General features: G+C 39.1%; 1 protein-coding gene and 1 long non-coding RNA gene across 5 annotated transcripts in view; one reads left to right on the top strand and one right to left on the bottom strand.

The window, feature by feature from the left end:
• axin1 (axin 1) overlaps positions 1-20,304 on the top strand; it is a 43,817-nt gene extending 23,513 nt beyond the window's left edge. For all 4 annotated transcript variants that reach the window (XM_088329577.1, XM_088329575.1, XM_088329576.1 and 1 more), the window contains 9 exons: positions 1,391-1,531; positions 2,104-2,200; positions 3,221-3,346; positions 8,154-8,515; positions 8,590-8,739; positions 11,074-11,271; positions 13,686-13,793; positions 17,308-17,457; positions 18,976-20,304. In XM_088329577.1, the coding sequence (XP_088185703.1) occupies positions 1,391-1,531; positions 2,104-2,200; positions 3,221-3,346; positions 8,154-8,515; positions 8,590-8,739; positions 11,074-11,271; positions 13,686-13,793; positions 17,308-17,457; positions 18,976-19,102 (1,459 nt within the window). In that variant the 3' untranslated portion in view covers positions 19,103-20,304. The remainder of the gene's footprint in view (positions 1-1,390; positions 1,532-2,103; positions 2,201-3,220; positions 3,347-8,153; positions 8,516-8,589; positions 8,740-11,073; positions 11,272-13,685; positions 13,794-17,307; positions 17,458-18,975) is intronic.
• The window catches only part of LOC148373803 (uncharacterized), a 248,977-nt gene that overhangs the window by 59,353 nt on the left and 162,100 nt on the right, over positions 1-27,524 (bottom strand). The window lies entirely within an intron of this gene.

Genomic DNA, 27,524 nt, shown 5'->3' with positions numbered 1-27,524 from the left:
TGCAGAAGGATTATGGCTACCAATTTCTGTTCAGAGTTTTAAACACATTTTATTACAGAGCCTACAAAGTTTTTAAATTATGAAATACTGGAATGGATAGAATATTAAATATGTGCTTGGTCGGTTACTTAGTGTAAGTATGTTATATTTTGTATTTTATTGTTGAATTGAACAAACAGCACAGGTGTTGGCATATGAATGTATGACTGAACAGTTCCATGCCAATGCAAATTCATTTCAGCTCACAGACTTAGATGGAGGTGGTATTTAGGGGTTAAGTCAACAAGTATGCAGCTGTTCCAATTTGAAAAGAGGAATACTGTTCTCAAGTACATGAGAAGGAAGTCTTTACATACTTAACTAGTCCTAGACTATTTTCCACGTTTTTCATTTTGAGTAATAGTATTCGAATAAAACGAATATTGGATCTTTAATACAGTCTTCATAAAATCACTAATTTTATACACACAACTTCTACACGATCAAAAATGATGTGCTTAGATTAATTTTAAAATTTTACTGACCTGTGCAAATTTAATCATAACTACGTAATGTAAAGTGAAATGAAAGCGGCAACCAGCGTGAGTAACAATGTCCCAACAAGGCCGCGAAGTGCAACCAGTATTGCGGAGAATAAGGGATTGCATATGACTAAGGCTGCTATCCTCAGATGTCAGGTACAGAAGTGACTGGTACATCAGACTAATCTGGGTTGTGCTTGGATGCAATGTGAAAGTAGCTTTAATCAGAATTAGAATTGTCTTAATAGTCATTGATAACAACGTAGTAAACATGGTTTGAAACGGGATTAGACACGGAACTCCAGAAGAATTTCATGATAGAGACTTAAGAGTCATAGTAAGTATGAAAAAAATATTTTCAAGTTAGTGCTTGAAGACAGGCCTAAGTTGTAAGTGCAGTCTTCTTTTTTATAATAGTACAATGAAAACTATCGTAACAATCTTACGATAACATTTTGCAGCAGTGAAATTCCCATGGAGGTCAATAAATAAGATATGAATACCCATTTTTCTATACAATTACCATTTTCAATAGAACTGGCAAGATATACAGAGTGTCGATGGCCTTGGGGAATTAGCTGTATCTGAGCCTATTTTAACTTTTTTACGGGACTTGTAGCACCTACCAGAGGGCATCAATCAAAGAGGTGGTGGCCAGGTTGAGAGAAGTCTTTTATAATGATGTTGGCTCTGTTGCGATATTGCATGTCCTCCAGACTGGGTAGAGAGCAGCAAATTATTTTCTGGGCTGTGTTGATTACTCTCTATTTTTTTCCTTCCATTGACATGTTCCCAGAATAATTGTGCGTGTATATTTTTCGCTTTGCAATAAATATGGCGTGTAAAAATGTTTTCTGTTCTTTTCCCAGACATACACTCGGCCGGGAGCCATCCAACTGCTACTATGCTAACGCTGGTCATGCGTTGGCTCCGGCCACTAGTGCTAATGACAGTGAGCAGCAGAGTATGTCCAGCGATACAGACACGCTTTCATTCACTGACAGTAGTGTGTAAGTATTTTCTTCTATGTTGTTTAAAGGAACTGTACGGAATATGGAATTTTGTTACTCTGCTACCACCTCCTGGCTTAAAGTAACGATTGCAGCCTGAGTCAGCTCATTTACAATGCGTGTGCAAGCATGGGCATTTCTTGGATGCGCTCAAATAAACTCTTCTTTTTTCATCTTTCATGGGGCTTGGGTTGTGTTTGGACCCGACCTTAAACGGGCATTTTCTAACTTCCACCATTTTCCTGCAACACTGACAAATATAAATTTGAAAAAAACTTTTAGGGACAACATGCAGTCATTCTTAATCACACTCCTTAGCCCCCATTCCTCGAACCTAATATGTTTTATCCTGAAGAGTATTGATGAAAATGAGTTAAAAGCAGAGAAGCGCAGTCGAAAATAAATCATGTTTACACACTACCTAACAGAGAAAATATTTACCTTTTAACTTTTTAAGACACCTCAAACGATGCACCACACCTTTAACAATGTTTTGATTTTTTTTTTTTTGGTCAGCACCATGAATGTGGTTAAACCATGCGAATATTTAAAAAATGCTTTGTTATTTCCAGAGATGGCGTCCCAGCTTACAGATACCACAAACTTCATCGGCGGGAGATGCACGAGAGTGCCCGAGCAAACGGACGCGTGCCGCTGCCTCTCATCCCTGTGAGTCATTCATGGGTTATCCCCACCTCCTCCTCCATCTTATTTCCCTTTAGGTTTCTTTTAACTGTCTCTCTGCCGTATTCCTCTCTTTCCACGTGCTCCCCTGGAGATGGTGCATATTACATGTATGCTGTGAGGCCTGAGAAAGGATTGTAAAAATTATGGTAAATAGAAGGTTGTCCAAACATGGAGCTCCTTGCTTTTTGAGAGCTTTGCTCAAGCAGTTGAGATGTTCCCCCGTGACTACCAGATACCTCCCCCATGCAGCGCCAGCCCTAATTAGACTGACCAATAAGAAGGCGCTGTTAATTGACTAAATTTTACATGAATCCTCCCTCCGGGTGCTTTTTAATGATTTTCCACATGATTTTAACCATGGTTAAACCCATACAGAGAATGTAAGAAAGTCTTTGTTAGACCATCCAGTTTAAGAAATACCACTTTTATTTTATAACTTACTGTGCTTTTTTCCTCTTTTTTAAGCACACAACAAAGATCAAAAGGGGGGGACTTAACAAATACAAAACTAAAAAACAAACAATATCTTCCATGTTCAAATTATTCTTCTTTGTTCGTGGCAGTGTCTTTATTTTCCCTATAGTCTATCCATTTTTCCAATTTGTCCATGAATTGGGTCTACTGTATTCTTATACGAAATGGGGTTTTCTCCATTACAAATATTTCCTCTACAGTGCACACCCACTGCTCTAAGGTGGGGAGATTTGTACCCTAATATTGAAGAACTACCACTTACTAGTATTATATTTTCTATGTTTTTGTGTATGTGTTAGGCTTGTTGTCGGTCACCCCTCTCAAGGGATATGAACAGGGTAGATAGATAGATGGATAGATAGATTGATAGATGGATCTATCGATCGATTAAACTCAATTTCACTCAAATATTAAACAGTCTAGATGTAAATGTTTTCTATCTCCAGGCACCTTCATTTTGCACAGTATTGCCGAAAGTCATGAACTAAAAATGTACTCTGGTTGAAATATCTCCCTCCTGTTCTCCAGCGCACCAACAGAATTCCAAAGGACATCCATACGGCGCCAGAGCATTTTGCCGCCGACTTGATCCTCCGCCTGGAGTGCGTCCTAAGAGAGAGGGAAACAGAAGAGCGTCTCAGAAGGTTGCGCCTGGTATGTTTGTTTTGTTCTCCTGTACCAAATCAGCTGTAAAACCTCTAAGTCCTCTGTTTTCTTTGTGTGCCTGAGCATGTGATGATGCTTTAAAATATTGTTTTTTTTTTAAACAACTGTTTAAATCATGGGGTGCCAAACTACCTTCCGCTGAGAGAAGGATAAGAAAAAAATAATAGCCACTTTTCATCCAATAATAATTGGCATTTTGTTAATATGTCCACTGGATGTCAATGCTATGCGCCACTCCAAACTACCCACTGTATATGCTGACTACCATTTATCAAACAGAAGATATCTATGGAAATTTTTTTTTTTTTAAATAGATGTCTGTTCTGCATATGGTTTAAAAAAAACTAATTTTGTTCATCAATGTATTAAATTTCATACACCAAAACACTTCTGAAGTAGCCCTATTACATTGAGTTTTTCAATGCAAATGATCATATTTTAGTGCTTGAAAAAGGAGAAATGACTTTGCTGTTACTCTTAATTAAAGTTTCTTTTTGTAATTGAATATATTTATTTCTATATTTTTTGTTTTTCAAAACCAGTTTAATGATATAGTCTTTACAAACAAATTAACAATGAAACACAATTTGTGCTGGTAAATGCAAACGAGAAAAAATATTGGCTTATGTTATCTATCTTAAAGATATTGGACTTAAGACTCGTATATCAATCAGCTATTTTCTTTCCTCCAGCCCGTTCCCTGTGCAAATGTTTTCAAACCAAACTGCGACTCCAAAAGTTTGCCAACCCCTTGTTTAAATCAATAGCATTTTGTCTTTGCAAGAGACACCAACCACCTTGTGGTTGAGGTTTACAAAAGAATTAAATGAGGCCAGCTTTTAAGAGTATGCTTTAAAAATACATAAATAATAGAATGACATAAATGGCGAGTAGAGTTGTGTCTGCGCCCTGTGGCCAATCTGGCTTTGTGCAGCTATCAGATGGAACACCTGCGCTTGTCAAGCCGGGAACAGTGTGGAAGCCGACTGATGTGACTTGAATGCCAAGGAAATGTGGCTCAGTACTCAAAGCCAAGCGTTTGTTTCGGTTTGGGTCTAAAAAGAAGTGAATGAACGCACACACAGTAACTGGTGCTTTAGCCGTGAATTTTACAATATTACACTATAGTCTTCTCCTGGCCACGAGTCACACAAATACAATTTGTCTCCTTGAAATGATGAAAATGTTTAAACGTGCCTTTCCTACTTCGATGCTAATTAACACCAGTTTAATGTGAGTATTTTTTGTATGGATAGAATTATATATTTCTTCTGCAAGTTTTCAATTACTATTTACAAGCAATTGGACGTTGCCGGGCATTCTACTTTAGCAAGGTTGTTGGGGGTGTGGGTCGTGGAAACGTGTGCATAAGAAACAATTGCAATAATCAAGCTATTAGTTCCGATAGAAGGTTGTATTCGGCTGCTTGGTGTGATCGGGAGCTGCAGTACCACATTTGGCCGCCAGAGGTCATTAGATACCACACAAAAGCAGATGTTTATTGATTTTGTTGGTATTTATTATGGGTGTCTTGACACAAAACTAGGCTAAAAGCACTGTACATTTTAACAAAAATCGGTTCTGCCGTTTCATAGCTTACAAGTTACGTACCAACACACACAAATGGGGAATTATAAAGTAAATTAGATGAGATGGATGGATTTATATTAGATTTAGATTGTATAGATGTAGATTCTTGGAAATAGTGAAGGTGAGATTTGAGTACATTGGATTTGTTTCCATTAATTTATTGACCACTTTTGTTCTTATTTAAAATATTTGTAACAAGCACTCTTGTTCTTTATCATTGCACAATAAAAAATCATCTTTAAACTATCTTGATCAGCAGGACCTCATTTTCTTACAACAACGTCAAAACCATGTTAATATTAAAGACACCTTAGCTAAATGTAAATGGACTTGACCTGTGCAGTGCTTACTACAACACATTGTTCATTCGAATACACAATCATAGACAAGTGGGTCACTGTCATAATAAAGTAGTGCAGTACACTGTACTGTTTAATTAAATGGAATGTAATAGTAATTAATGTCAATCATAACATTGTTTACATTGATGGCAACATAAAAACATTGGTAGAATTGTTGAAAGTGCAATAGACAGTAGACACTAGACATGGTCATCAGAGCTTGATTGAGTAGTATGGCTTATGCCATGCGCCTAATGGGTTCACAGTGTTCTCTTAAAATAACTTGGCCTATGTTCATATGAAAATCTGATCAGAATATGTAAAAGTGGTCTCCCTTCTCCATTATTTATTTCGTAGACGATATGTGTGACACAAGAGTGTGTGCAAATTATTTATGTATCATATGCTTGCGAGGCAGCTAGGTGGTGCTGCAATGTTACTCCTCCATGACCATGCACATGCATAACACTTTTTAGTGCCAATCACCTGCGGCCTTATCTAGAAATTAAAGTCAACAAAGACATCGCTACTTTTATGAGCCACAAAGTGGTGAGGTGTTGAAGAAATTGTGTTGTGCTATGGATAAGCGAAGAATCTTGTTTAATTCTGTGTACTGACGCGTATAGTCTGTTTGACATAAACACGTTAACTGATTCAAACCAGAGTTTTGGGTCGTGTAACAGGGATATGATAGCTTTTTTACTTGAGAGAGCATTGTCATAGTGTTGCATTTTCATGTTCCCAAAACATCAAATGTTAATGGTAGCTCTGTATGCTGTCCCATATAGCACTTAAAGCAATGATCTTTATCATTATTATAATTTTGATTTTTGTTATTATTGTTACTCTTGTTTCTATTGTTACTCTTGTAACTATTGTTACTATTGTTACTTTACTGGCCTCAATTTCTAAGTGCACTCAGAACTACATTGAGAATTCAGCAACGAAGCTCTGCAGGATTTGATTGCTGAGTCTCGATTGTTTTGCGCTCGTGCCCACATATGATTTTAGTGGTCGGTACCTGTATTTGCAAATCTTTAAAATAACGGTGTGGCTCGACCTCTATGTTTAGATTTTTGTTTGCAGCAGTCGTGCTGTGTTTTTTTGTACTGGCGAAAGGCTGACATCTTGTGGTGAAATTGGTTCAAATCAATTTCACTTCATGTGTTTGTTTTTAGTTTGGAATACTGTAAAATAGGGGTGTCAAAGTCAAATGGACGGAGGGCCAAATAAAACATTTGGCTACAAGCCGAGGGCCGGACTGTCCAATCTTTACTGAAACCAAGATTTAACCTACTGAAAACACAACAAATATATTACAATATAATTGGATAAATAAAGCAATATTTTCTTATGACTCTGTCAGTCATTTTTAATTTCAGCAGGCACAAAATACAAATGTCCTTTATATAAAAAACTCATAAGATATCTCATAACAACAACTCATAACCATTTTCTATCATTCAATTATCTGAAATTATTAAAAAGAAATATTGCCTCGAAATACAATAAAATAAAGTGCAAAAATCTCTTGTTACTTAAAACCAATAGCAATCAACACACTGGACCTCATCTGTCCTGCTCAAATGTACATTGACTTTCCTTTCTGTGCTTTCTCTGGGTTAGTGTGAAAAAAAGGAATTACTGATTAACAAATAATAACAATCAAAAGTCATTTTCTCTGCTAAATAGGAGACAATTTTATCAAAAGACTGTTGTCCACATCAAGATCTATTTTCCACGAAAAGCCGAAAAACAAGAAACACTCCCAGGACAGAGTCGGCAAACAAAAACAACATAGTCAACATAGACAATAAAGCTTTAAAATTCCCGAGGGGAACAACAAAAAACAAGACCTTCTTTATGTGCATATTTAACTTTTAAACTTGAACGGAGTAAAAACTTCAAATGTGTAATTGCACAGGAAACATTACTGTATTATTACTGTATTTACATACATTTATATACAGTACTGTATTACTACAACTCTACATTACTTGTTTGAGGCGTGTGTTTTGTTTCATGATGCCGTCTAATATCATACTCTTTCATCACCGCCACACTTTCTCCACATAGCAGACACACAGGTTTTCCAGCTACCTCCGTGAACATGTACTCCAACTCCCACCTTGTTTGAAAGCCCCGGTTTTCAGTGTCCACCTTCCGTTTAGCCATTGTTGATGGGTATCTGTGGGCTAATTTTTGCTGTTATGCTAATGACTGCTGCTGATCGACTGCTGAATATATCAAACCGCCTCCCGCTTTGCTCCCGCTCGGCGCGTCCCCGTTGCATTGTGGGAAATGTAGTATTCATGCGTACTGCGGGCTGCTGGCTTGCAGCGGCCTGCGGGCCGGATCTAATAATATATTGATAGCGGGCCAGGTAAAACCCTCTCGCGGGCCTAATGTGGCCCACGGGCCTTGACTCTGACATATGTGCTGTAAAAGGAAATAAAATCAATTTTAAGAATTGATTTCAGAAACATAAATATAAAGCCTTCTACTTAGTAAGGCTTTGATAGCAGTAAGAGAGAGATCTGAGATTTGACTTCCCCAATCCTGATCCACAAAGACCTGAGTCAGATTTGCTATTAAAATACATCGACTGATGCCACGTGAGTCAGATTTGAGATACATTTCTCCCGTTCGACACCTAATTTTAAAAGCTCAAGTTAGTTATCGGGCTTCTGCAGAACTTGTTGCTGCACTAATCATATAAATCAGGTGTGTCCGAGGATTGAAACGTCGAAAACCTGCAAGACTCTGGTCCCTAGCTTGTTTTATATTACGCTTGTGCACATTTATTTGACAGTAGAAGATTTTGACTATACTCATTAATCTTATTTGTACATCCCCCACCATAGGATGAGAAAGATAAAGACTTCCCTGCTGGTGATCCCCCAGCAAACTACCCCGACTACTACGACACCTTCCTTAGAGACACACATGAAGAGAATCCTGAGAGCATCCTGGATGAGCACGTCCAGCGCGTCATGAGAACGCCGGGCTGCCAGTCTCCAGGAATGGGCCGCCATTCTCCCAAGTCCTGCTCACCAGACGCTTTGAAATCATCCGTGGAGACAGCGCCGCCTTGGGGCACTCAAGGCAGGCATCCTTTTAGGGATCCTTTTAAAGAAGAGACTGGTCACCTATGCACACATCACAAACAACGGGCAGAGTCAACTTGGGGCATGGACTCCACAAACAAGGAGCCTACGGCACATGGGTACGTTTAGAAAACTATGCGTGTGGGGGTGGTCTTACTCTTCAATTTGCAGATAGTACTGTTGTTTTGTACAGGGGCAAAGTCGGTGCACAATGTAAACGATTGTGTAAGCGTGAGGAGGAAGCGGCAGCACCTGTCAAAGCCATTGAGAAGAATGAGAAGATTCTTATGTGGTTAATGGAAGGACACAAGGAGATGATCAGACACAAGAGGAGTCCCCACAGGTCAGTCTTAACTTTTTCATTTTTTTTCTCTGTACTGTAGTTTGCAGTGATCATTAAATAATGTCCAAACAGTAATGTTTTTTGTATTGATTTTCAATGCAATTCAAGCATATACCGTAAATTCCGGACTATAGAACGCACCTGATTATAAGCCGCACCCACAACATTTTAAGAGGAAAACCGATTTTGTACTTACACAAGCCGCACCTGTATATAAGCCGCATGCCCCCACATTAAAAAATCTAACACAATCACAAAATTAACTCAGACCCGACTTTAAGTCCCGCGATTGTAACTGAATATCCTTCATTAAAGTACACAGTCCAAAAATCACAGCCGACAAAATGAACGGAAAATGATACCTGTACTTAAGGTTTGATGCAGACCGGCAGAGTCCGGGTCTCGTTGAAAGTAATCCAAAGAAAAAAGTGTATATTTCCAAAGGTAAGGGTGGGAAAAATATATATCCACTATTGTCCGCCGTGTCCACAAACACTCACCTTTACCGGTCCCCACTTCCTGTCAGCCCGCGTTTGTTACGCCCCTTCTTTTTAATTCGCCTGTCCAAAACATATCAGAATAAGTGTCCACAATAAATACAAATAAATACATTACAAAAATATACAATTGCAAATACATATTATACATGGTTACATATATTTACAAAGAAAGACGGTACACCGCGAGATTTTTTAAAGCTTTAATAATAATAATATAACTTTCATCTGGGCAGTTAATGGTAGCAACACGCTAGCAACACGCTTGCAACACAGTAAACGGGTCTGTTAAAAAAGCATACCGTACTTGTAAAAATCACGGTAAACCGTCCTCATCTTCCTCCTTAGAACTGAATCCATCAAAGTCGTCTTACTCAGTGTCGGAAAGAAACTGTGTCATATAGACGTCGTCCCACGCTCCCATCCACCCCTGAGTCTGTGCCCTCCTCATAAATTGGCCGCATCACTGAATAAGCCGCAGGGTTGAAAGTTTGGGGAAAAAGTAGCGGCTTATAGTCCGGAATTTACGGTATATGTTTTTCATTATCTACATTCAAAATAGAGCGTCTTCAACTTTTTTTCAAGCTGAGAGCTACTTTTGTTACTAATTGGTGTAAAAGACACCAAGTGTATATGTATTTCTAAAATAACAACTTATTGTGTTATCGCTATGTTGTTACAAGGAAGATAGCTGGAATAGGCTCCAGCAACCCCGCGACCCTACTGGGGATAAGCTGTGCAGATAATGGATGCATGAATAAACTTCTCAATACTTTTCATACAACTCACTGCAACTGAAAGTGTCACATAAAAAAAAGAAATTGACACTGAAGAAGGCCCCTACCGGCCACACCGATAAAAGGTAGTTTGCGACGTAGGGAGGTTACTTTTGAGGTTATGTAAAATATAAAGATTTATAAAGACAATGTTTTTATATTTTATAGGCAACTGAATGGGCAGCACGGCAGCATAGTGGTTAGCGCGGCACAGTTCTGAGGTCATGAAATCAAACCTTCCTGTGTGGAGTTCTCCCCATGCTTGCGTGGGTTTCCTCCGGGCACTCCGGTTTCCTCCCACACTCCAAAAACATGCATGTTAGGTTAATCGTCCGGTTCAAATTGTCCTTAGGTGTGAATGAGCGAGTGATTTGTCTGTCTCTGTGCCCTGCGACTGGCTGGCAACCAGTTCAGGCTGTCCCCTGCCCACTGCCCGATTATAGCTGGGATAGGCTCCAGCACCCTCGCGACCCTTCTGAGGTTAAGCGGTGCGGATAATGGATGGATGGAGGCTATTGAATTTGTCTAATTTGTCCTATACAGTAGTTGCATGGCTTGACCCATTCCATCATGGCACCTATGATTAATTTCTGAAACAGATCTTTATGACCTTCAATGGTTAATACTGATATTATATAAGTCAACCAATCTTTATCTATATTAAAGTTGAATCTTAATTTTTTGATTTTATAATTCCTACGCCCAAAGTTCAAGTGTGAGATCTCCATAAAAGAGAAGTTGCGATGTTTAATCAGAAAATTAAATTTAAGTTTTTTTTGTTTTGATGGTTTTTGTTAACTTGGCTGGAGTAAAGACTTCACTCGGGCTACTTCACTGAAACATCCAAGTTTGGGTCACTTTCCAATTAAAAATACATATTTCCAACCTATACTTTCTATCTATTTTGCAACTTATTTGAGTCATAAAAATGTGACTTTTCATGGAAACCCCATTATTTTGGCTGTGACCTCAAACTTTTGAACGGCAGTGCAGGTTTAGAAACAATGCGTTAAACGTTGCATTCATGCCCTAATGAAGAAGTTTTATTTTTTGTTTATTAGTTGCACCGCTGGCTCCAACAAGGTTCCAGGCGATCCCAGCTGCTCATGGGACAATGTGCAACCATCGCATCCTTTCATCCAGGATCCCACCATGCCCCCCAACCCTGCCCCAAGCCCACTCATCCAGCTAGAGGAGGTCTGCCGTCGGTTAGCGGAAGAAAAGATGATCAAGTCCGGAACGGTACAGCTCAAACAACGGTACGTGGACACCCATTTGACAAATCTCTACTTTATATTAATTCATGTTTGTCGACTTTTAGGACAATGTATCTGGAATCGAGTAGGTATTTCCTAGTGGCTGGCCGTGCATTTCACATCCAGGCCTTCAGTAGTGCTACGTCTGAAGCAATCCAACGCTCAATGATTATTTTATCGCTATAAAACCTTACCTGGAGCTTCAGCTGCGACACATTTGAAAAAAAGTATCAATATAACCTAAAAAATTACAACAATATTTAGGGATATAGCCACATTTTACCCGCCAAAATCCTTTTTACTTGTATACAAAATAAATCCCTCTTTCTTCACTTATTAGTTTTTATGCAAACCTGTGCTTCTCTCAGCAATCCGATAAAAAAGCTCCACATAGATTTCTTTATTTTTGGATGCAGCGCTTTCAGCGTGTCCCCAAAATTAAATTTTCCGCTTCCCACGGTTGTGACAGACTTGCTTTCTTCGAGTTGTCCAACTTTTTTTAAAATGTCCAGCTTTTTTGTAAAAGTCCCTCTTGATAATGGCTTTGACCAGGCATAAATATCTCTTACCTTAGGATAAATTAACCATTTTGAAGTGAAAAAAAGGAGACATAAGTGACTTGTTGTGATCGGAGAAAAAAACGTTTTAAGGTGGGAAGGGAGGTATTTGTGAAATTTCCCAGAGTTAGTCAGGCGTTTGAGATATTGCATTTGAATTGAAATGAGTGTAGTTCACGCGGGCAGGAGTACTGTATTTATTCGTGTGTAACACACCTAACATTTTATTTCTCATCACCTTATATATACTCGCCGTACCAGAGACAAATGTTTGCGAATGGAGAAAACACAAAGTTGTTCTAAAAGATAGAAATAAATGAAAAAAAGAACGACAAAGGACACAACTCTTTGGTGTATCTGATGATGGATCGGACTTTAAAGTACACAAAATAAAAAGATTGTAAATGTTATGATGTTATATTGTCCATGATGTTCAATAAGTGATTTTATTCATGGTCGTATGTATTCAACCACTTTTGTCACTAAATGCTTATCTTGAACTGAAGAAAAGTCAGCAAAATATTTTATACAGATATTTAATACAAAATGAGAGGTGCGCCTTATACACAAATAAATACGGTACTTATTACACACCATTCTCATCTTTTTAACCCTTGATCCATTTTCATGCCTGTTTGAAAGTAAATCTGCATTCAAATCCATTTCTTCACCACCTTCAACCTTTGCGGGTTGACAAATCAGCTTTTAAATCATCACAACAATACATTTGCTTGTGCAGCTCGCTACAGTTACTGTTTACTAGCTGTGTAGTACAATATACAATCATTCTTATTTGTCCTCTTCAGGTTTAACAGCAGTTGACACCATCCATATGGTACATTCCCGCCCACTAGCCAATTATAGTTTGCGATAACGCTGACATTGTCAGAGCCAGAACAAATGGTAGACCCACATGCGTAACGTTTCACTCAAAAGTTTTTGGGGATATTTGGGAAACAAACGCCAGCGATCCGGTGCTCGCTGGACGAGGGAAGCAAGCCGCTCACGAGATTGGAGCGTGATCGGTATGCGGGAATGGACTTCCCGGGGTGGGAGATCGGAGCGTGGTCAAATGGGCAAAACAGGTCGATTGCCGGAGCAGGGGGATCAGAGAGTGGTCGGTGGTCAAAAACGGGTCGTTAGCCTTAGCGGGAGATCAGAGCGTGGTCGGTGGTCAAAAACGGGTCGTTAGCCGGAGCGGGAGATCAGAGCATGGTCAAAAGGATGAAATGGGTCGATAGCCGGAGACAAATCAGGAACAGACGAGTGTTATACGGATGAAAACGGGACCGACAGGACCCAGAGTCAAAGTGCTTGCCTTGCATATGCGGAGGTTCGTTGACGGACTGACAAGGAGTGACTGGAGTACTGGGTATGAATAGGAGGGGAGTCAATCACGCAATTAGCAGCAGCTGGCGCCAAACCAGCGGGCATAGGTGAGTGCAATGAGTAATCATGACAGACATTTCTTTATGCCAGAGGGAAGTCTCTGGTCTCATTAACTTGAAATTTTATTGGTTAAGGCAACGGCTTTATGAAAGCTTATTTTATTCTACAGGGCCTGCAGAGCTGCTTGTGAAGGCCTCCAGGTAGATTTCTGACCATGAAAACAAGTAAATGCTTAAATGTAAAACGCACATCTGGAAACGGTGCAACCAGTGGGAAAGAAATGAAAGGAAGCTGGCTGAGAATTTGGGATTATTCAACTAGTATTCATGGACAAAATAGAATTAACATCACATGAAAAATACATTTTTTTAGGCCAGCAGAGATTGCCTTGCAGGCTTTGCCGGCCCAACACTTGTATTGAATAAATCACGTATGATGCTTTCTGTGTAACATAATTGTTAACTCCTTCAGGTATGTGATGGAGGTGATCCAGCGAGGTCGCACTGCAATCAGGCCTGCACTATTACCGCCCCTCAGTGTCGTTCCTGCTGTTTCCGACTGCGAGCTCTCCGAGCCCGAGTACGTAATTTTCTCTCATCACTCGCTCATTACTGCTCCTTTATCACTGTCACTAAATTTGGAGCATCGTAAAAAGCCTTGCCCAAGAAGTAGTTTCTCACATACTACAGTATTTCAATGTTATATTAAAATAAATAAGACAACCAAATTAAAGAAAACCCAAATACAATATAGATTTTTTTATCTTGGCACACATTTGTTATGTATACATTTCCCACAATAACTATTTTATTAATATAATTATTATTTAATTGAATTTTCTTTACTGTCATTGATATCAACATTGTAAATAGATCGTGTAAACACGTAATAAAGAACTTAAAGGGGGAAAGACAGATAAAAGACTGTCAGGATATATAGGTAAAAATATTAACAATGTAGTGCCCAAGTTATAATATTAGTACACTGCTTATTAATGAAAAAAATAGTGCATTGTAACAATTATGCAATTTATTTTCTTGCCCTTATGTATGATTTAGATCAGGGGATTGGGTTGTAATAGTCTGTAGTTTGCAATAGTCTGTGGTCTGTGCAGCCCTTTGAGACTCCTTGTGATAAAGGTCTATACAAATAAACATGACTTGACTTGACTAAAAGAAGTGCAAAAACAAATCAGCAACAAAAACTATTTCATTGTTTTTTTCACAAAGTAAAAAGTCAAATGAGTCAAGTCAGTGATAAAAAAAATTATATTAAAAATATTGTTTGTATTATTTTAAGTCATATTTATTTCTACTTGGTAACTAATATTTCACACATTGCTGTTGTGAAATTTTCCCCACTTATAAAATAGAATGATACTAAAAGTACAATGATTTTTTTCATGTAATCCTCCACATCGGTCAAACATTTACGTTATATATACAGGACTGTCTCAGAAAATTAGAATATTGTGATAAAGTTCTTTATTTTCTGTAATGCAATTAAAAAAACAAAAATGTCATACATTCTGGATTCATTACACATCAATTGAACTATTTCAAGCCTTTTATTATTTTAATATTGCTAAATTTGGCTTACAGCTTAAGAAAACTCAAAAATCCTATCTCAAAATATTAGAATATCATGAAAAAGTATACAAGTAGGCTATTCAACTAATCACCTAAATCATCTAATTAACTCGAAACACCTTGCGAGGGTTTCCTGAGCCTTAAAAACACTCAGCTTGGTTCAGTAAACTAAATCACAAGTATGGGGAAGACTGTTGATCTGACTGCTGTCCAGAGGACCATCATTGATACCCTCCATCAGGAGGGTAAGACACAAAAAGACATTTCTCAAAGAGCAGGCTGTTCACAGAGTGCAGTTTCAAAGCATATCCACAAAGAGTCTGTTGGAAGGGAAAAATGTGGCCGGAAACGCTGCACAACCAAGAGAGATGACCGCAGCCTTAACAAAATTGTGAAGAAGAGCCGCTTCCAGAATTTGGGGGAGCTTCAAAGACAGTGGGCTGAAGCTGGAGTCCAGGTATCAAAAGCCACAGTTCAGAGACGTGTCCGGGAAATGGGCTACAATAGCTGTATTCCCATGGTCAAGCCACTTCTGAACTCAAGACAACGGAAGAAGCGTCTGACTTGGGCTATGGAGAAGAAGCACTGGACAGTTGCAGAGTGGTCCAAAGTCCTCTTTTCAGACAAAAGCAAGTTTTGCATTTCATTTGGAAGTCAAGGCGCCAGAGTCTGGAGAAAGGCTGGAGAGGAGCAAAATCCAAGTTGCTTGAAATCCAGTGTGAAGTTCCCACAGTCAGCAATGGTTTGGGGAGCCATGTCAGCTGCTGGTGTTGGTCCACTGTGTTTCATCAAGTCCAGAGTAAATGCAACTGTGTACCAAGAGATTTTAGAGCACTACATGCTTCCATCTGCTGAAAAGCTCTATGGAGATGAGGATTTCATTTTCCAGCATGATCTGGCACCTGCCCACAGTGCCAAAACCACCAGTAACTGGTGCACTGACCATGGCATCACTGTCCTTGATTGGCCTGCTAATTCCCCTGACCTGAACCCCATCGAGAATTTGTGGGGTATAGTTAAGAAGAAGATGAAAGACACCAGACCTACAAATGCAAATGAGCTGAAGGCCGCTATCGAAGCATCCTGGGCATCAATAACACCTCAGCAATGCCACAGGCTGATTGCCTCCATGCCACGCCGGATTGATGCAGTAATCCGTGCAAAAGGATTCCCAACCAAGTACTGAGTGCATCAATGGACATTTTCAAATGTTTGATTTAGTTTTGCTGTTATAAAATTATTTTTTTACTTGGTCTGAGGAAGTATTCTAATATTTTGAGATAGGATTTTTGAGTTTTTTTCAGCTGTAAGCCAAAATCAGCAATATTCAAATAATAAAAGGCTTGAAATAGTTCAGTTGATGTGTAATGAATCCAGAATGTATGACATTTTTGTTTTTTTAATTGCATTACAGAAAATAAAGAACTTTATCACAATATTCTAATTTTCTGAGACAGTCCTTTATACCAGTAGATAGTGCTCACGTACAAGCATATTTACTTTACCTTGTTCTTTATGTTGTTTTGGTTTGTCTTAGCATATCGTTGCAAGTCTGTGACCCTGGAATAATTTCATGTCAGGCTGGCAGTTGTCATCCGTTGATGGTTATATGTCCTGTATATACTGTATATATATATATACATATATATATATATATATATATATATGTATATATATATATATATATATATGTATGTATGTATATGTATATATATGTATATAATATTAATATTAATTTACTATTTCAATAATCCAACAACTGTTGCTATTTTCTTTTTTATGAACAATTAATGTTTTTTTTTCCAAGTAACGTTACCCAGAGACATATCTTTTGCTTGGGCATGCTCGCAGGCTATATCAAAGGTCACCAACCTTTGGGAAAAGGTGTTACTCATAAAAGACAAAAGCCCGTTTGATATATTTCTTCCTGAAATATAAACTGATGATATGTTATCACAATGTGATTGTTATGTTATTACCAGGTTGTTATTATTAGGAGTGGTGCTGAAACAGTCTCAGTCAAGAACAAAAGCATCTGCTCTGAAAAAGAATACTGATACCAAATGTAATTGATGCACTACTTTTAAAACAATGTTTTCAGATTTACTATTAAGTATTAATCACGTATGTTCATCATTACTATTGTTTACATTTTTAAATTTCTCAGAAAATCACAATCACCCTTCAATGGTGAGCCACTGAATTTCAGAACTAGTCTTGGAGCTACCCTGGTGGTTTTTCAAGGTCTACAGGCACCACGCTGGTGTCTTCTGGACTTTCTGATCATGTTCATGTGCTTTGAGATTAAGAAAAATGCACTTCACCTTTATACCAGTAGATAGTGCTCACGTACAAGCATATTTACTTTACCTTGTTCTTTATGTTGTTTTGGTTTGTCTTAGCATATCGTTGCAAGTCTGTGACCCTGGAATAATTTCATGTCAGGCTGGCAGTTGTCATCCGTTGATGGTTAAATATTTATTATTTGTCATGCTTATCCCCAGGCACAATGTTAGTAAAGGGCCAATGTGTGACAGTGTGACAGTAGCCTACTACTTCTGCGGAGAGCCCATCCCATACAGGACATCTGCCAAGGGCAGAATGGTGACGCTCGGCCAGTTTAAAGAGCTGCTTACCAAGAAAGGGAACTACAGGTGAAACTAACTTTTTAAACTTCATATGATTGACACATGTCCGCGATTATTAAAGCCCGACCCAGCCTGAGCCCGACCAATTAACTTGTTTTGCACAACCGAGCCCGAAGCAAACCCAAAATTTCATAATTTTAAGCTTGGATTCAAACATTTCCACTGAGGTTGCAGATCGGATCTCAAGGGCAAGAACATTCCACAGCTCCGGGGCCCGATGTTCTGCAGAAATGTCCTACTGTCAGATGATCTGACAGCAATTTTGTTTTCTTCACAGTCTAGTAAAACCAGCAACACTGAAACTCAGAATTATTTCCTGATGATATAAAATGAGGGTCAACATTAGAGGTAAGATTGTAACTAAAAAATTCCAACCTGACCCAACCCAGCCCGTCGGTATAAAACCCTGAACTAGCCCGACCGATTAACTTGATTTGAGGGACAGAGCCTGGTGTAAAAACCCTAATTTTCACATTTTATTTGTGAGGAGAAAAGGGGAATTGTGTCCGTCTCTGACAACAAGCACCACCAATTCCCCCTCCACGCGCCTGTGTCTGACAGTGTCGCCGAACACTGCACAGCACCTATAAACCGGAGATTCACACGCAAAGAGCAGCGTGCATGCTGCTTGGATTTCCCACCAAGAAAAAGAAACAAAGAACACACGACGAAGGGGTAATTAAAAAATCAGCAAGAGAGAAGTTCTGGCCGGCCCGACTTCATGATTAACATTTAATACTCAACCCCCGATTTGGCATGCCTACACACACTGCTTGATTACCGTCCATACCTGTCAATCTCCACGGCTCCATGCCCGTACAAACTGTCGTATTTTCCCGTACGAAATACAAAATAATCTTACACCATATTATTTTTTTTCCTGAATGATGCATGATGGGAAATCCCCAGGCAGCAGACACATGCGTTTTGTTTGCAACGGAAAAAAACGATACCGAGATATAGAGGCCACCGCGGCGAACTCGTTAGACTCGATTGATTTGCCGTTTCGTGATAGTCAGTGTTTCCCGGATGGTACCCATAATTGACAAATTTGCGTCTTCCGTACAGATTTTCTTGTACGTTTTACTGGTCTTAAAATGCATTATAAACATACTTTGTACGGCAAAAACGTACAGGTTGACAGGTATGGTAGTCATCAAGCGCCATGATAAAAGCCACCACAGAAAAACACGCCAGGCTTAAAAACTTTGTCAGAAATCAGTATTTTGAAGCAGTAAAAACAAAACAAAATAAATGAGAACAAAAATCGCAAGTACTTACCATTAGATTTCATGCGCAATTGTCATTGGTAGGACGTTTCAATGGGTATGAACGAGTTTCAGTCCACCAGTCTAACCCGAATGTAATAATTGACTTTTTCGGCTCGACACGACTCGAAAATGATTCTCAGGCTCGGTCCTCAGATTTTATATTATATTGACAGCTGATAAGTTGAATAGTATGAAGCCTCGGAGAATCTAGAGAAAAAATAATGTGCAGCCCCAGTTCCTTTTTTGTTGGCAGGTATTATTTCAAGAAAGTGAGTGACGAGTTCGACTGCGGGGTGGTGTTCGAGGAGGTGCGCGAAGATGACGCCACGCTGCCCATCTTTGAGGACAAGATTATCGGAAAAGTGGAAAAGATCGACTGAACACACGAGAGCGAGAGAAAAATGTCAACAGAAAGTGGGCGGAAAGCAAAACAGGAAGTGTTTCCAGAAGGCGCACATTGTAGCTTTGTAAACTATACTTGAGGAAAAGTGCTGCAGATGTATTGAACTGTGGTAACGTAACTTCTTAGGTAACCACACCTATTGTGATTTCTTTTATACGTGTGGATACCAGATGTGTACAGTTTGTGGTAACAGATGAAATTTTATATCTATTTAACTATTTAAAATTTGCTATTCAATTGAAACCCCAATGAAGCTGGTCACAATCCTTTTCTAACATTAATGATGTTATCTTTAAATTCCGGATTAATATGTATTTATTATTTTGTCACTTTTTAGTCAGACAGCACCTTGGATGGCTCAGTTATGATATTTTTAGGTAGTTGATGATCCCGGATTTCTCTAAACGTCCTCACAATGTGAAACTATTGTTGTTATTATATCAATCAAATCAGTTTTATTTATTCAAATTGATAAGTGGCCTTTGACTTGTTAACACAGAGTGAGTATTCAAAATGACGTAATTGTGGATCGGAACCTCTATGCAAGCTGCTTTGAGTGGTGATGGTGACGATGAGATACAAAAATATCGTGAATTGGCTTGTTCAAAGTTATATTCATCTTTCCTTTGCATGCCATAGCACTCATAATTTATCGAAGACTGATTTCAGTCTTTTGTTTTCGTACCCGGTAGGATTTCTTTCTTAAAATCTCTTCTGATTATGAAAACAGCAAGTCATTGGTAATACTTGTCGGCTGAGTGGTTAGCGGATCAAACCTTCCTGTGTGGACTTTGCATGTTCTCCCCGTGCTCTCGTGGGTTTCTTCCGGGCACTCCGGTTTCCTCCCACATTCCAAAAACATGCATGGCAGGTCAATCGGCCAGTTTAAATTGTCTCTAAGTGTGAATGAGCGATTGGCTGGGAACCAGTTCAGGGTGTCTCCAGCCCACTGCCCGAAGACAGCTGAGATGGGCTCCGGCATCCCCGCGACCCTACTGAGGATAAGAGGTGCAGATAATGGATGGATGGATGGACGGACTATTGTTTTAACGGTGCTATGTTTTAATGGCAAAAGCCTATGATGCCTTGTTATTGTTTTGGTTACAAGTGAATCTAGATGGTCAAATGCTGATTTCAAATTTATGTGACAATAAAAATGACAGGGTTTGGTTAAAATCACAGCAGAAGTTACCTTTAAAAGCTCTATAAAACTTGCAGACAGTTAGGTAATAGGCACCAAGACCCCCAGCGAAAAGTGGAAAGGTGAGAAGTAGCGTCGCACATTCATTAAAGCCCCAAGGGTTACACTTTCCATGCGATGATGTCCTTACCTTCCAGTGTAAAAAAAGCTATTCAGACAGTAGCTGCCTAGCTGCACGCTAGCATCAAGTATCTTCGTTTTAAGTCAAGTTGCCACGGTGTTTAAAATACAAGAGTCGGGAATGTAGTGGTTTTCCACCAATTTGTAGCTCCAGGTTATCTGTTTCACAGGTAATGGATCTGGCTTAGGTGAGATACAGGCTCAGCAAGGGTGGCTCGTGAGATTTAAGATGGACACTGATTTTAAACGAGATCAACAAATGTGATTTTATTATTTTTATACTTTTTAAGTGTTTTCAATATTTTATGGTTTATTTAAGATTTTTGGATTAACTATGTTTTATTTGTGTGCAGCACTTTGTCTTCAGTTGGGGCTGTTTTAAGGGCCTTTATAAATAAATTTGAGTTGATTTTTTTATGTAGACTAGCCGCAGTAGGCAGGACCTGCAGCCCCGATATTGTTTCTTGTTACTTTCCCCTTAGTCTGATTTCATTGAGGATTTTTTTTTCCCAATGTAACAAGCAGCTAAAAGCTACATGTTGCCGTGCTTTGCAGTTTGTTTGGGTGGCCACATTGACTTGTGCGCCCGCCTCGTTGTTTGACTGACAGCATACACAAGTGTATCACAGTCGTGCACAACCCACATACAAAGGCCTCCCCAACCTGCCCACATGATGGCATTCGCGGTGTGCTGTTTGCTGCGGAACACAATGCACGGTACATCGATATCAATGACAATAAAGACAGTTCAACTCAAAATCCGTGAAGCAGTGAAGTAGCGAGGGCTGATTGTATACAGAAAGCACTTACGGTCCACTGCACTATAGATGTGCTCACTCAGTGACCCGACAGTGGCAATTGTCCATAGCATTATTTTACATAAGGTTTTCTAAAAACAAGAAATCTAGAATTTAAGTTTCATATTTTTACAAGCACGCCTTGCACTGATGCTGTGCTGGCATGACTTGAGAGTTAGGGTTACTACTGTATCATTAGAGCACAAAAGTAGGAATTGTGGGGTTTCCATGGCAACAACCATTTTCCTTTTAAGACAAGTCAGTTCATCATACAATTTTATCATATTTTTGGAACTTTCATTTTTAATAATTAAAATAGAAGCATTTAAACAGCTTGTACAATTGAAATTGGTGAGAAAAGTGCAAATGTCACCATCACTAGTATTTTTGAAGTCCACAAGAGAAAGCTGTTTACCACTCAGCATTCAGGGCTGAAGAATAACTCAGTACTGATGTTCGGGGGAGGTGGATCTCAAGTGGATCCTGAAATCGTTTGTGTTGCGGCTGAAGCCTTGGGATTTAGATGCAGTATAAAGCTTATTTATTTGTCAAGAATCAAATAAATTATTTTATTTATTGTTTTTATTTTCTGTCTCGGTAGATTTACCAGCTCTGAAAATGCCATTCAAATGTATAAAGTGACAACAGAGTGCCTTTACTGCTATTATCGTGCTTTCTACAAATACCGCTGTTGTATGTGAATATGTTAAACATGAAAGGTCATCAATCTGTCATCGCATTCACATGAGAACATACATAGACAATAAAAACATGCAATAAACCAACTCTCGACTAATGAAATGTAATGATCTGCATTTATATAGCGCTTTTCAAGTCAATGACTTCCCAAAGCGCTTTACAATGTGCTCCACATTTCCCAATAGCGGCCTTTTATTATCGTTCATATTAGCTAGCATTCTGGAGGATTTCTGTACGTCACCACTCATAAATTTGGAGAATAATGACGGATTGAAAAACTTTACAAGTAATTTGCAGCAAGCATTTTAATCAAGGCAGGAATGTTTGATCACATTACCCCAAAATGGGCTGACCGTGAGTTTAAGATGTGATTTTAAGGCTTTTTTGACATTATACACTGTTGGTCTTCGACATGCCCACTTATATCTTTCAGATTTATTTTTCCAATGTTTCTGCTCGGAGGCTTTGCTCGGAAAATGCTGCTCTACTAGGAATGTCGGAGTGACTAATCAGGATGAACGGTTTGGGCTGGCTGGACGAGAAAAATCATTTTAACATGTATCTGTTACCAACCTTACCCGTGCATTCATTCTCTAGCCAGCTATTCAAAGCACCAGATGAGGTAAGTTTTACCATCTGGGGGAATCCCCCCTGCCAGATTTTAAATTGGTTTGCCCCACCACCATTTTTCTTTACTGGCAAAATTAACACAGAACAGCGTCAGGTACGATAGAGGGCAGAAAAAGCCAGTAAAAGAAAAAGTAATGCGTTAAAAGAAGGACTGTTATCATTAATTTTACTCGTCTTGCAATTTTTGCCTGTCATCTGTGTGACCCCTGTTGCGTGTTGTGCTACATGTTTACATAATTAAGCAGTGAATTACCTTTACCTGGCAGCTTTTCTCACTCAAATAAGCTTGTAGTGATGGGAAGTCCACCTTTTTTTTTTTTTTTATAAAAGTAACTCTTTTGGCGGGCAGCACGGCGGCCCAGTGGTTAGCGCGTGTGCGACACAGTTCTAAGGTCTTGGGAATCTCCTATTTGACATACTGTTACCAGTCAGATACCACTTGAAAGACATATTAATAATTTAAAACTATTATCTTTGTAAGTTAATGATAATTTAATGTTCCCCGTGCTTGCGTGGGCTTCCTCCGGGCACTCCGGTTTCCTCCCACATTCCAAAAACATGCATGTCAGGTTAATTGGCCGGTCCAAATTGTCCCGAGGTGTGAATGAGCGAGCGAGTTGTCTATCCCTGTGTGCCCTGCGATTGGCTGGCAACCAGTTCAGGGTGTCCCCTGCCCACTGCCCGATGATTGCTGGGATGGGCTCCAGCACCCTCGCAACCCTACTGAGGATAAGCGGTGCAGCTAATGAGATGAGAACTCTTTTGGCTGGGCTCAGAAAAAAGAGGCGGTTCTTTCGGCTCCCAAAAGTCTGTTTAGGTTGTTTTTGTTAATTTTATCCATATTATAAAAAATATTTTGTAATATAGTGCAAAACATTATTTTTTGGTGGCAAATAAAACAAAAAAAGGAAAAAAAGTCAACTGTGAAAAAAGAAACCACAAGAGAAAAAAAAAAAAACACTTGCAAACAGAAAGGGGAAAAAAAGAAAGTAATAAAGGAAGAAAAACTATTTAAAAAGCTAGAAAAATCAAAACTCTCACGAACCAGGAACGGAGACAGGACCCAGTAGTGTTCGTTTTCTCAGCTTTTATTAGTGTCTGGCGAGGAGGATCGGAGACAGGCGGGAATTGCAAGTCGTTGGCCGGGACTGGAGAGCAAAGGCAGTGTCAAGTCCGGAAAGGAGGTCGGGAACAAAAGGTAGGCAGGTAACGGGGCAAAACAAGTCAGGTAACAGGCAGGCAGAACGAGGCGAAGTCAAGACAGATTGGCAACAACGATCAGGCAGAGAAAAGCGGGGCAGGAACAGAGTCGGACGAAAAGGCCTACTGAGCTGGTGGCAACAGTTCGCATAACGATCTGATGGCTTCCTCTTGGAAGCCGGGGGTTTAAAAAGAGAACAACAGCCAATCAGATGTCCGGGCTGTTGGTGCCAATTAAGCCGTCCCAGCTGCGCTCAATCTGTAATCATGACAAAAAGAATACAAAGAAAATGAAAATAAGGAAGGAAAGAGCGGGAAAAAAAATAAGAAAGGAGGAAAGAAGAAGTAATAAGATATTTGGGAAAAAAAAAGAACAAAAAAGAAGGATAAAAAGCAGGTCATCTTACAATATAACCCCCTCACAGATGCCTTTCAGGTCATCGGTGTGGTTCCTGTTGAGCATATCCTGTACTCAGGTGGCATGTGAGCGGAGCTTCTTTGATTTTCGAAAACTGACTTGGAAGCTCACTGTGTTCATGCTGATGTACTCTGAAAAGGAAATTCTTATCTCTATACAAAATGACATTATCATCGACAAAGTTGCAGGGACCAGTGCTTTGCTTTAGAGGATTTTGATGTTTTAAGTAGCATACTTAAAATGTGTGTAGTGAAACTGTTTCATAAGCATTATAAAATAAGTGTAAAGCTTAATAATCTGCTGGAAATGAAAATGCAACTTTGTTTTCAAATGACTGACACTGTACATACATAAGTATTTTGTATCTATATCATAATCTTTATATATTTTCCTTAGAATTAAAATTGGAAATTGGTTTCTGTTAATTTAACATGTACCTGCATTTCTTCCTATAACAGCTCACTGCTGGTCTATTTGTTCAAATTCCTCCTCCATAACTAAGTGTGATGGCTTTGGGTAGAAAACTCCCAGGCTGAAAAAGGGGCCCAGTCTAGGCTTGCCTACCAGTGATCCCTCGTGTAGGTTTTAAATCAGCGGACGGTGTAGCAATAGTCTAGAGTTTAGACTTGCTGTGATTAAGGGGTATACAAACAAACATTACTTGACTTAATTTGTATTCATCACACCGAGTTTAGTCACACTATGGTCTTTGCATAGGTGGTAGCCTAATTATTATTCCAGTCATGCGATAATGATCACTGTAATCAGAATCTATTGGCGGTTTAGTGTAGGTGTGTATATTCTCTTCCTACACATGACTGATTCTTTAAAAAATAAAAACAACTAGGCTACGAAAACTGTTGGAAAATAAATGAAAATTCGTCTTTATCCGGTTGAAAAATGAAAGTTAAAAAATGTCCTTTTCAAGTAGTTGAAAGGACGTCTTGTATCGACTTTACAGGGAATAGAGTACATTAGTCAAGGTATAAAATAACATCTATTTTTGGACTTATTTTTCTCGTCTACCTTCGTACTAAATGAAGTCTAAAATTGGCCAAATCAGATTCATCCCAAAATCCAAATTGCAAAAGATGTATAAATGATATTATTGTTTTTGATGCATAACAAAATAATAATGCACAAATTTATAATCCCTGAAAAGTAAAACGGCCACGAGAGAGAGCAACTAAAAATATGTGTATGGGGTACTGTCATGAGTAACGATATATCTATTTACCCTGGTCATATCCCTCGAGAGGGGTGGCCGACAGCAAGAAAAACACATATACAAAAACAAAGAAAATAAAAAGTAATCAATAAAAGAGAACAATAGGTAACATGTATGCCCCCGATAAGCAGGTAGTTGTCTTGCATGGCTGACGCTGTGTGAGTTTGTGTGAATGGGTAAGTGTGAAGTACATTGTAAAGCACTTTGGGAGGTCTTCATTGACTTGAAAAGCGCTATATAAATACAGACCATTTTCATTTATTTACATTTACATTTGCTTGTTCTATTTTTGTGTAAGCACATTTTCTTTCTCAACAGAAGTTTAATGTTTGGGTGTGCGATATACCAAGGTGTTGGTCGTACAGCATTCACCGTACTTGACCTATACTACTGACTTCATTTGCTCGGGAATTGAACCCGATTAGGAATCCTATCCACTAGGCCCCTATGAATTATAGATGATGAATGAAATGGCATTGGATTTGATCTTATCATAGCACTATTATTATTCAAGATACTACGCTGTGCATCGTTGTAATAGAACATTATATGAGCGAGTTCAACAGTGTGACGTTGAGATAAAATCCAATGCTTTTTCTAGTGTCATCTACTTCCGTAATCATCCAGTGATAACATAGTGGATTTAGGCCTGTTGTTATCATTATTATCATTATTATTGTTATTTTTACTAAGCTTACCGTGGGGCCGGTGTTACATAACACCGGGCCACAAGAATATCATGAAGGGATTTTTCTAGTCTTAATTTTGAAAATCTCATCTCTCATTAGCTGCACCGCTTATCCTCAGTAGGGTCGCGGGGGTGCTGGAGCCCATCCCAGCAATCATCGGGAAGTGGGCAGGGGACACCCTGAACTGGTTGCCAGCCAATCGCAGGGCACACAGGGACAGACAACTCGCTCGTTCATTCACACCCAGGGACAATTTGGACCGGCCAATACACCTGAAATGCATGTCTTTGGAATGTGGGAGGAAACCGGAGTGCCCGGAGGAAACCCACGTAAACACGGGGAGGACATACAACGTTAGGATTTAAACTATTTATTCGCTATTTTTACTGCAGTCAGTAAACGAATTTGCCTCTAGGTGTTGCTTGTGCTCCACCATAAATCTTTTATTTTTCTCTGAAGGATGCTAGAATTTCCTAGACTGATAATTTTTTTTTGAACTTACGTTATCACTTAAAGTTCTTTTGAGTTCTGATATGAATTATTAACCCCAAGAAAATGGATTTAATGAACCAGGCCGATCGAAATAGCAAACATATGGTAATTTATTAACTCAGAAAATTATTGATAGGGAAACAGAAAGAGAGAGGAAGGAGCCTGAGATTATGGGAGTTTTGGACCACTGCGAGTTACTAGCACAAAAAGAAAGTTTCCCGCTATAATGCTAGTGGATTTGGGGAGATTCCCTTGTTTCCAAGAACTAGCAAACATGATGTTATACAAATAAACTAGACTTGACATGTGACATTTGAAACCGTCCTCTTACTTGTTGATGGTCTCACGCTCCGTAAGGTTATAACGCATGGCACAGATGCATCTCGAGGTCACAGCGCAGGCCCTCACGACACTTTCAAGTGATCGACTTGCAATGAAGCAAGGAAGAGAAAAGGAGGGCGATCTGTCGATCGGCTCCCCTTTGTGTATGGACCAGGGATGCTTGACCGGGTCAGGCCTCTTTGGGCGGGGCTGTAGACATCTGAGACCACCAGCATTTGGATGACGGTGATTAAAGTTGCCAAACTTGTTAGAAAGCCAAACAAGTGAGAAATTTGCATAATGTTCTCTACTTGAGAAAACCCCTCAAACCGAAATAATTACGTACAATGACAACACTAATTTATCAATACACAGCCTTGGATGTTTTAATTACTGTTATTTAAGGTCAACAAAAACATTGTGCCAGAAAACATCCAAAAATTATTCATTCGGTAAGAGGGAAATTATAACTTGAGGTGCTGTAGTAAATTCAAAATCCCAACGGTGAGAACAACCAGGAAAAGTATGTGTGTGTTTGTGTGTGGAGTCAATCTTTGGAATAATTTACAAGATGAGATCAAACAATGTCCAACTATTCATGTGT

This window comes from Urocampus carinirostris, chromosome 1 (assembly GCF_059441175.1).
Source record: "Urocampus carinirostris isolate Australia breed hairy pipefish chromosome 1, RoL_Ucar_1.0, whole genome shotgun sequence".
Lineage (NCBI taxonomy): Eukaryota > Metazoa > Chordata > Actinopteri > Syngnathiformes > Syngnathidae > Urocampus > Urocampus carinirostris.
Note: the sequence above shows the minus strand (reverse complement) of the source record. Positions and strands in the feature narration are given on the sequence as shown.